This window comes from Peromyscus eremicus, chromosome 14, assembly GCF_949786415.1.
Source record: "Peromyscus eremicus chromosome 14, PerEre_H2_v1, whole genome shotgun sequence".
Lineage (NCBI taxonomy): Eukaryota > Metazoa > Chordata > Mammalia > Rodentia > Cricetidae > Peromyscus > Peromyscus eremicus.
In genome coordinates, this window is record NC_081430.1 from 58,614,935 (window position 1) to 58,625,273 (window position 10,339).

General features: G+C 48.2%; 1 protein-coding gene across 9 annotated transcripts in view; it reads left to right on the top strand.

Moving 5' to 3' along the window:
- Ppp2r5c (protein phosphatase 2 regulatory subunit B'gamma) overlaps positions 1-9,919 on the top strand; it is a 141,017-nt gene extending 131,098 nt beyond the window's left edge. For 3 of the 9 annotated variants that reach the window (XM_059279210.1, XM_059279211.1, XM_059279216.1), the window contains 2 exons: positions 2,517-2,633; positions 9,014-9,919. In XM_059279210.1, coding sequence (XP_059135193.1) covers positions 2,517-2,633; positions 9,014-9,145 — 249 coding nt within the window. In that variant the 3' untranslated portion in view covers positions 9,146-9,919. Of the gene's footprint in view, positions 1-2,516; positions 2,640-3,175; positions 3,177-3,459; positions 3,893-6,216; positions 6,287-9,013 lie in introns of those variants that run through there. The other 6 variants (XM_059279213.1, XM_059279217.1, XM_059279214.1 and 3 more) reach the window with 4 other exon arrangements.
- The last annotated feature ends 420 nt before the right edge of the window (positions 9,920-10,339 follow it).

A 10,339-nucleotide genomic window follows, 5' to 3' on the forward strand; every position in this document is an offset into this window, starting at 1 on the left:
ATACTTCATGTGTTAAGACCTCAGAGCTGAAAGTATGGCCTTAGAACTCATTCTCTTGAGAGAAAACTCAGCACTAACTAATTTCTGGTTCGTACTTGTCATTACAGGACTCAGGTTGGTAGTGGATATATGGGTTTTTAAGCCATTTTCATATCAGCCTTGGTGAGAGTGAACATCAGCTTCACTGTCCAAAGGAAGGTTATCAATAATTCAGTGTGTGTTCAGTGGCATCTGGGGAGACATCTTCCCCAAGCAAACCCTCAGTTTTACAGGCCAAGCAAGTGTCTCATCTGCTCATAGATGCTAGTGGAAGAGGGATCCAGAAGCTGTGGTTTAAAAGACATGTTCTAGCAGCTGTGGCCGCTTCCCTGGGTTTTCCATGCCGTATTCTTTGTGTGGAGTTCTAAATCACTGGTCATTTCCAACACCAGTGTGTTTCTCACAACCCACCAAATAGACTCTAGGGCATCTTATTACTCACCCCCACTCCCACCTGGGATGTTGTGTGAGTGCAGCTGGGCTGTGGCAGGGGATCGTGCCCCAGGTCCTCTACCTTCTGTGGAGGCCTTTTGCATCCTTGTCCTCTGAGCTGCTGCCTCTTGAAGGCCTATGCTCTTTGGGGGAAGCCTTCCTGTGCCTACTGGGAGTGAGCTTCGTCTGCTGTGAACCAGCACAACCCATGAGCACAGGATCCTTTCCTTGTGCAACTTGTGTGGAAAACATCGGGTTTATCCTGGAGTGTCAAGATGATGAAGCCTCTGCTTTAGATCAGCCCCCAGGACTATCTCACAGTAGACTTCCATTACTTTCTGTTCCTCCCCACCTGACTTTGAGCACCTAGAGGACAAGGTGCCACGTATCCTGAATCAAATTATGGAAATTTCCAGTGATTAAAAACGTCAGGGCCAAACACAGCCTGGCATCCAGAAGCGTGGGGTGCACAAGGGGCCAGTGCAGCCAGACCATAGCACACAACTGAGGACTGCTCTAGACTGCAGAAGAAAGTGTGGCTCGTGTCTATAGGGAGATTCAGAAAGAAATGGCACTAGGATGGGATGTGGTCTCTCCCAGGGGGAATCCTGACCCTACAGTTGTCACACAGTCTGCATTTGAGGCAGGGGCCCAAGACCCAGGCAAGTCAGAAAATATTAGAGAAGCTCAGGGCTGGCCCTGAGGGAGCTGTGATAATACTGGAGAGCGAACAGAAGCCATCTGCCTTTATCCCTCCAAATGTATGTAAGGAGCACAGTGGCCCAGGTGCACTTGCAGTTTAGGAAGCTCTTCTATTCTGGCAGGATGTTGTGCTGGAAGAGCTCGGCCCGCAGGGGACTGACTCTTGGAGGAACGTGTGGAAAGGAGGCTGCTGAGCAGAGCAGGTAGCACAAAGGGCAGGCGAGCCCAAGGGTTGTAGGAAGAAACTGAGTGCCAGGTGTGGTTACAGCAAGTACACGGCCTGACGGGTAAAGCGAACACATGGTTAGTGCCCAGGAGGCGGTTTGGTAGAGAAAGATCAGGAGCCAGACTGGCCTGAGCAGAGCTGCCAGCCAAAGGGGTAGCGGAAACCAGGTGTGTGGGTGGCCATAAGCCCGGGCACAGGGCCCAGTGTCCCCTTCAGGCTTGAGGCTTCTTGACAGCACATATATTGCAAGGGAAGGACTGAGCATAACCCCCAACCTGCAGCAGACACTGACTCTGTCCCCGCCACCCTGGCCTGACCACAGGGAGAGCGAGTGCCAACAACTAGCAAGCCAAGCCTTGACTACATCCCTCTGCTCACAGACCCTTAAGTCCCTGGGGCCAGGGTAGAAGCAGGTGGGGGAGGGCTATCTACCATCACAACCTGCCTGATGCACCTAGAGCACAAGGGAGTGGAGAGGTGGGGAAGCTGAGCACAGGGCCCCAAGGCACAGCGGGCCAGACTCCAGGGGCACAGGGTGCCGGGTTAGAGGGACCAGCCATAATCCAGGCTGCATTAGTTTTAGTGGCAAGCAGGATATCGGAATGTGTTGAAAGATTTAAGATCTTAAGAAAATACTGAGGACGTGGAATGAAGGAGGATTGGGGGCAGCTGCCCCAGGGTGGGTGTGAAGAAGTGAAGGGAAGAGAGCTGGGGAAAGACGGGGCTCGACAAGCTATGTACAGAGAACAGGGTGAGAAGTGACCGTTTGCTGTGGGCAGCCCCCCTTCAGTGTGTTAGCTCCAGAGATGCAGGAGGGCCGCAGGCTAACTGGATGGAGATGAACTCAGGGAAGATGTAGAGGGGATCTTGAGGTCAACAGAGGGTTACTCCCATAGCCTAGCCTACAGAAAGGTGAGCTCCTTTCTTTCCAGTATCCGGCAGGCAGCAGCCCACAGGCTTCATCAGTAGGCACGTAGGCAAGTTTGTCTCCCACCATGTGGCTTCTTGTGGGAGAGGGCTACAGGGAAGGGCAGTGGGCCAGCGTCCCCTGCAGTCTGAGGGCCCTAAGTGCAGACCCAGCACCTAACAGAGAGTGACTCCATACTTTGCATTGCAGTATGCAGTGTATAGTCAAGCCAGCGTCATGAGCATTCCGGTGGCAATGGAGACAGATGGGCCTCAGTTTGAAGATGTGCAGATGCTGAGAAAGACAGTGAGCGACGAGACTCGTCAGGTAAAAGTGCATTGAGCTCAGCAGGGCAACGCCCGCCACAGATGTGCTTGACGGGCCCGTCACGTTCCGCTAAGCTAATGCTGTAAAGGGAAATGCAGTCACTTGTTCAGAAACATCTGGAGATCTGAGTGATCAGATCGCTAGAAAAGTTTTTAACAATTAAGTGTATGCCTGCAATTTGTTGCTTCATTTACCTTAGCAACAGAAACCCAACTCCTAACTATGTGTTCTCTGTTAGCTTGAGCAAAATCAGAAGCTTTGCAGTAGCATCTTGCCATTCACTTCCCCTATGCAGCCCTTCCCCTTCTGCTCTGGCCCGGAGCACTGCCTTTAGTTCCTCATAGCAGGTGTTACACCCCTCACCTCCCAGGGCACCAAGATGGGGAAGCTTAGCCTCTTCCAGGACCCAGAGCTCCTGTGGCAGGCCAGGGCTCGGCCAACAGCACTTCCAGTAACTCCACAACTCCACGTAACTGTTTAGAACAGTTCTGATCTAGTTCTTTTTGCCAAATTGAGAACGTACACAGAAAGGTTTCCAAGAGGGTGACCCACTGAGCTCCTCTGAGGGTCCTTAGAGTCTCATTCCTCTGGGCATGCTCCCTGTTCCGGGCAAGTGTAAACAATGCCCAGATTGGACCTGGAGGTGTTAGTTATTCTCCCTTGTCAATTTTAGCCCCCTTTGACCAATGACAGGATCCCTATACGTTAGCACTCAGATTCTAGAGTGTAGAAGGGAACCCCTGGTTGCTGCTTACTGCTCGTGATGTCCATTGGAGCTCAGTTAAATAAACAGAAGGATTCGCTAATCTTTTTTGTTTGGTTCCAGTAAATCCTCACCCGATAAGATAGGATGAGGCATTACTAAGAGTGGGCAGTCTAGCCATCTGAGCCTCCATCAGCCCCAGCCACACGTGTCTGCAGAACATCAGACATGGAACCTTCTGAACTGGGCTGTGGTCCCAGGGTAGCACACAGAAGCGCTTCAAGACCTGGCATGAAGAGAGGGTGCGGCAGCATCTCTTCATAATTACTGGTGACGGTGCCCTGAAAGGCTGTGGCTTGTGTGTAAATACCATAAGCAGAGAGATGCAGAGGTGCATGTGGCCATTTCTTTTCACCGTTGCCACATGGTTGCCTGATTTGGAGTCACAGGCTCCCTGTCACAGTGCTGAGCAAGGAGGGCTCAGCCCCAGCACTTGTCATGGGAATCCATGTTCATCCTCAGCCCCTTGATTTAAATTAAAGTTTGTTTAAATGGATGAATGAATAGTTCTTTCTACTCAACAAAACATGAAAATACTGAAAATGCAATGGAAAAACTCAGTGACCACTTACTGAATGTCAGGAATTAGTTGAATTCTACACTTTCGCATAATGGTTATTCTTAGCAATGAATAGATCTTATCGAGAATTCAACTGGGCATAGTTACTCAGGCCAGAATCCCAGCACTGAAGAAGCCAAGGCAGGGGAATTGTGAGTTCAACGCCAGTCTTGGGCACATAGTGAGACTCATCTCTTAGAAAAAAGGAAGGAAGAGAAAGGGGGCGTGGAAAGAGGGAGGAAGAGAAAAGAAAGAAACCCCGTGTGTTTTCTGTGTTCTGCCTGCAGGCACTAGTTTTCCTCTGTGATTTCTTTGTAACTTTGAAAGGAATTAAGGTCACCTTTTTATTTCCACTTTGATTTTGCAGCCCCAAATTTGCCAATGGCAATCCAGCTGAGTGCTTGTCTGAGATCCCCATATTCCTCAGAACATCATCCTGGGGAAGCCCGTCTGGGAATTGGTGACTCTTACTCAATTTTAAGATACTTGGGCCATGTAAAGTTTAGAGGAAGTTGACTTGTGAGCCATTTCCTGCACACTTGAAGGTTCAAAGGGATGTTCCTTCTGGTACATCCTTCAGCGTTGGTCACGATTCACTATAACTTACACCCTATGCCATATAAGATCAGCAACTGGATTGAGAACACACCAAATTAATCTCAAACTTCAAGCAAAAATGCCTTGAAAAGTGGGCTCTGACATTGTTAGTTCAGGGGCTGCAGAGCCTCCAAGCTGTTGTTCATCATGGTGACAGGTCCCCTTTTGGTAAAAACAGCTGGGCATTCTCAGCATGAAAGACTCCCATGGCACATTTGCTCTGTTTCTGTGGCTCTTGAAATTATGTCATCTAGTTGAGTCTTCTGTGTGGTTGACACTCTTACAAAGTTGGTCCTCCACCTTATCTATTGAGTTCTGTGGCTCGTGCTCCTGAGTCAGAAGATGCCGGGCACGGGGATGTAGTTCTCCCCAAATGAATTCCTCCACTAGAATCCCAGCAGGGTTTTTACCTTAAGGAACTGACAGGCGGAGATCTAGCTGAGTGGGTAGAGCGCTTGCCTAGTATGCACAAAAGCCTGGGTCGTTCCCAGTACAGCATAAACCCTGCATGGTGGTACACTCCTGTAACCTCAGCACTTGGGAAGAGAAGACCGAAAAATCAAAAGTTCAAAGTCATCCCTGGATATATAGCAGGTTCAGAGGTCAGCCCAGGCTCAAAAACCAACCACTTCTGAAATTGCTATGGTGCAGAGACAGAGCAGGGGGATCTCAAGCTTGAAGCTAGGTGGGCAACTTAGTAAAGAGCCTGCCTTTGAAAAGGAATGAGAAGGTAAAGCAAATTGCTGTGGAAATTCGGAGGACCTAGAATAGCAACCCTGAAAAAGACAACACTGCCCGGTCTCAGGATGTCTGTGGGTTAAACCCCTGAGCCAGGACACATAGTTAGACGGTCTTGGTGTCTGGATGAAGGTTTTTCTGAGGTACAGCCTTGTAGGTAATATTGGAAATGATAAACTTTTTAGTTGTTTTTGTTTATGTTTTTTGACACAGGGTTTCTCTGTGTTGCCCTGGTTGTCCTGGAACTCGCTCTGTAGACCACGGTGGCCTCGAACTCACAGAGATCCACCTGCCTCTGCCTCCCAAGTGCTGGGATTAAAGACTTGTGCCACCACCACCTGGTAAAATGATAATCTCTTCATTTGAGAACAGTGGAATCATGCTCTTGAAATTCTTAGTCAGTTATGACAGCAAATGAATGTGCCAAGTACCAGATGTCGTCTCGCATGCCTGTAGTCCCAGAGCTCTGGAGGCCAAGGCATGATCAGCACATTTAAGGCTAGTCCAGGCTACATGGGAAGACCTTGGCTCAAAAACCAAACAAAACTATAGCTAAAAAACTAAGGTCTGGGGCTCAATAATATGAAAACTTTCTGTGGCCCTCAGTTTTATTTTCACTATTTTTCCAAAAAGATGCCATGTTTCTTTAAGTGGACCTGACTGTTGGGTCAGGACAGAGTGAGAAGTAAATAAGATGGTCCTGCTGAAGACTAGGAACAAGAGACCAATGCTAAGAAAGGCATTTGGTTGGTGGGGGAGGTGGAGAAATTCAATATTGTATTCACTTGTCAGAACCACTGTTTGGATTTCCTTTGTGGAACTTGTGGAACTCTATACAGAACACCCCCTGAAAAAGTGTGTAAGTTTCATGTGAATAACATTAATATCAGAGACATTTAAAATGTTAACAATTTTCATTTTAACAGTTGGTCGGGAGAAAAGCAGTGTCAACCACGCAAGTCAGAAAGGTGTAGAGCCGGAAGGCAGGCAGTGCAGGTACTCCTTGGAAAATGCATAGAATATACTTAAGGCTTTGTGTCTACCAGAGCGTGATGAGTCACCATGGCGTACATGAAGTATTTTCCCTTCTTTCCATGACATCACAGCTTGTGATGGGCAAGACAGAGCTAAGGAACGTTGATTAGTTCTACCCCAAGTTTAGTTCTAACGTTAGAACTCAACGCCTTTCCAAGATAAAGGGGGCATGTACCGTTGTGTACCCAGCCCATGTTCTCTACAAGACCTCTAGCACTGGCCATTTACACCTGCCAGAGTGCCCAGGCTCCTGTGTCTCACACAGAGCTGTCTCATGCCAACACTTCCTGCTTCCTCGTCCACCCACCCCTGCCCGCATGCTGCCAGCACATCCTCTCCCCCAGATCTTACTCATTCTAGACCACCATCTGCACGATGTCTCATTCTTTCCTGCCTCCTGTTTCTCTCATTGTTCCTCTTGTGGTTTGTCAAATTCTTCTCTGCTTCATGCATCTGTCTGCATGCTAAGCAGAGGGGCCCCTTGTGTATGTCCAGAAGCTCCGGTCAGTTGAGTTTCCTCAGTTCACCTTCACTGGGTGGGTCCAGCTCCAACAGCTTGACTATGGTCTCTGTGTTAAGATGTTTCTTCTCTCTGACATGCCTGTGCCAGAGCTAATTACATATTCGTGTATTTTAAAATGTTGGTTTGCATCAGATGGACATAAAATTCAGGGTAGGATTTTACCTCTGAATTTCTGGTGGGTTAAAGATAAGGCACTCCTAACGTGCCAGCTGTGGTGGTGCACACCCAAAATCTCAGCACTGGAGAAGCTGAGGCAGGAGGACCATGGATTTGAAACCGGCCTGGGTTTTGTAGCAAAACTCAAATCAATAAATGCACTCTTATGAGCATGTGGACTGATAACAGCCTGTATGTGGACTGGTGACAGACAGCCTATGTGGGGACTGGTGACAGACAGCCTGTATGGGGACTGGTGACAGACAGCCTGTGTAGGGACTGGTGACAGACAGCCTGTGTGGGGACTGGTGACAGACAGCCTGTGTGGGGACTGGTGACAGACAGCCTGTGTGGGGACTGGTGACAGACAGCCTGTGTGGGGACTGGTGACAGACAGCCTGTATGGGGACTGGTGACAGACAGACAGCCTGTATGGGGACTGGTGACAGACAGACAGCCTGTATGGGGACTGGTGACAGACAGACAGCCTGTATGGGGACTGGTGACAGACAGCCTGTATGGGGACTGGTGACAGACAGACAGCCTGTGTGGGGACTGGTGACAGACAGACATCCTGTATGGGGACTGGTGACAGACAGACAGCCTGTATGGGGACTGGTGACTGGTTTTTAGGCAGGCAAATTGAAAAGCTTTCCTTCACCGTGTTGAGTGGTGATATCAAGTGACAGCTCTAGAAATGATCGTGGTGTCAGACAAGACACTGGAACTCTTGCTGCTGCTGTTTTCCTAAGCAGACCCACAGAGAACCCTGCTGAGAAACACCAAACTCTTGGAGACGCAGGCTTCCGTCTGTGGCTTGGCAGGTGCTTGAGTTTCCAAAAAACCAGAGCATAAGAGCATGTTTATCACCGTGTGGAAGTCAGACATCAGCACACGGAGCAGCCGTTCATGCATGCTCTTTCTGTTGTCACATAATTGACTTTCAACAGTTGTTACTTTTTTTTCTAGATTACGCTGTAAAGGTTTACTTTCTTTAATGCTGCCTTTGTGTGGTTGGAGACACTGGATGGAAAGGAAAGCAGTTAGGGTTGAGCAACTTAGGTCCAAAAGCAGCTGCTGGCTGCCTACAGTCTTCTCACGGCACGTCACCTTTGGACAGCTGAGTTGATGTTTTGTTATGTTCCAGAGTGCTGGTGCTAACCTAGCAGCCTCCTTTAAAGCTGAGTGGATGCTCGGTATGGACTCTCCTCGCTGGCCCCGTTCTTTGCAGATACAATTAGCTAAATCCCTGGGCATGCTGGCTCATGCTCATAACCCCAGCACTTGGGAAGCTAAGGCAGAAGGATTGCTATGAGGTCAAGACCAGCCTGGACTTCATAATATACTTAAGGCTAACCTGGGCTACATAATGAAATCCTGTCTCAAAGCATGTACATATGTGTACATGCACACACATAGTCTAAATCTTCCTGCTAAAGTGGGATTCCTAAACTTCAGAAAGAGAGTGGAAAAGAGAAGGAATTTTCTGATTTCCTAGACTCAATATTGGGAATGTAAATGACTTCTGGGTACAATTTTTTCTTCTAGCTGCATGGCCCATTTAACACCTCTTACTGTAAAAAAAAAAAAAAAAAAAAAAAAAAAAAAAAAAAAAAACTTCTAAAACTTTTCGTAGATATTTTAGCTCTCCCAGCTGGTTTCAATCTAGTTTTGTTTTCTGAAGTTTGTGTGTAGCAGACATGGTCATTAAGTGGCTTTGGTGATGTTTTGTGAGAGAGCCTCCTCTCCTGAGGGTACTCGGGAGAGGAGTAAGAACTGGAGACTCTGCAAACAGTAACACTCAGAGACTCAAAGCCAACACTGCCCACGAGGCTTCACACTAGTCCTCACATAGGTTTAGAATGTCTGGGGTGAGTAGGAAATGGGCCCGTTCCTGTGGCCAGCTGAGGCTGTAGCACATCTGTGATCCTCTGACTTCTAACTCAGAAGTCATCTCCCTTCTCAGTCAGCCTAGTGCGTAGCCAACTGCGTTGCATTTGTGATTCCAGGCACAGAAAGACCCGAAGAAGGACCGTCCCCTTGTGCGGCGCAAGTCCGAGCTGCCTCAGGACCCCCACACCGAGAAAGCCTTGGAAGCTCACTGCAGAGCCAGTGAGCTGCTCTCCCAGGATGGGCGCTAGCCTCTGGAGCAGCACATCGAGCGGGGCCTGTCAGTTCTCTTCTGGATGCTATAGAAAAGACATACTGTTTGTGCCATACCAATCAGCTACACTCATAGTCAAAGCTCCCTCCGACCCCGTTCTGTGGGCAATAATGCACGTCTGCCTCAGCTCGAGATTAGGAGTTCAAACAATGGTGGCTTCTCTGGCCCTGCTGGCCAAGCCAGGGGTCGAGGGCAGTGTTGTCACCACCCCAGCATAGCCCTGAGTAAGACTGTGTCCCCAAGTCAGAGCTGTAGGAAAGCACCCTGGTTGTCTTCTTGTTCTCCCAAATAGGTAGTTTTGTGGGAACGCCATGAGTTTTCAAATCAAAGGAACACTTTGAAGGTATCTCCTCCTTTTTAAGACTTTACAACCTTTGACATCGTTTCCACGATTTGCTGTGCCAGCAGCTAGTGTTTGTTGGTTAAACCTCACCGAAATGGCTCTTTGCTTTCACATTCTAGCCACCTACTGGGAAACTGACTGACATCCTCAGCACTGGGACCTTCTAAGGTGTTTTTTTCCTTTGATTAACGGCATGCACACCATGTCATGCTTCCCTTAATGTCTACCGAAAGCCATATTTCATAGTCTGTGGCAGAGGCCAGGGTTCCACCTAAGCTCAGAGAAGAAAGCTCTGAGAAGTGCTTTCTCAGTCCACCTTGACTAGAATCTCAATGTTGAAATTATGTGTTCATATTTTTATTTGCAGAATCAGTTTTCATCTACTTACACATTATCCTTCAACAAGGCTCTTGAATTGATAAAATTGTAGGATCTAAGAATTCTGCACTTGTAGAATGTTACAATAAATTAAGCTACTTGGCCTAATGCAAACTGCTGCTGCCTTTGGGCATACTGCAGGCCATGCTGTTAGGGTGCCCTCGGTGAGCCTTCTGTTGGAAAAAGCACACATTACCAAGCTCATAAGGAAAAGTGCAGTGTCTGCGTTTCCGCTCGTCTTCACATGCTGCTACAGGCTTCACAGACGTCTTGCATGGATTAAGCTTCTGTTTTAGGTGGAATAGCACGAGGAGAAAAATCCTTAAACTTAGCGCTTTGTCTGTTCTTTATTTCTCTCAGGGTGGCCAGTATTTTGACTTATTTATCCTGCTTGAAAGCTACTTGAGATGTGTACCGCTGTTCTGAACAGTGACTAGTTTATTTTGTCTC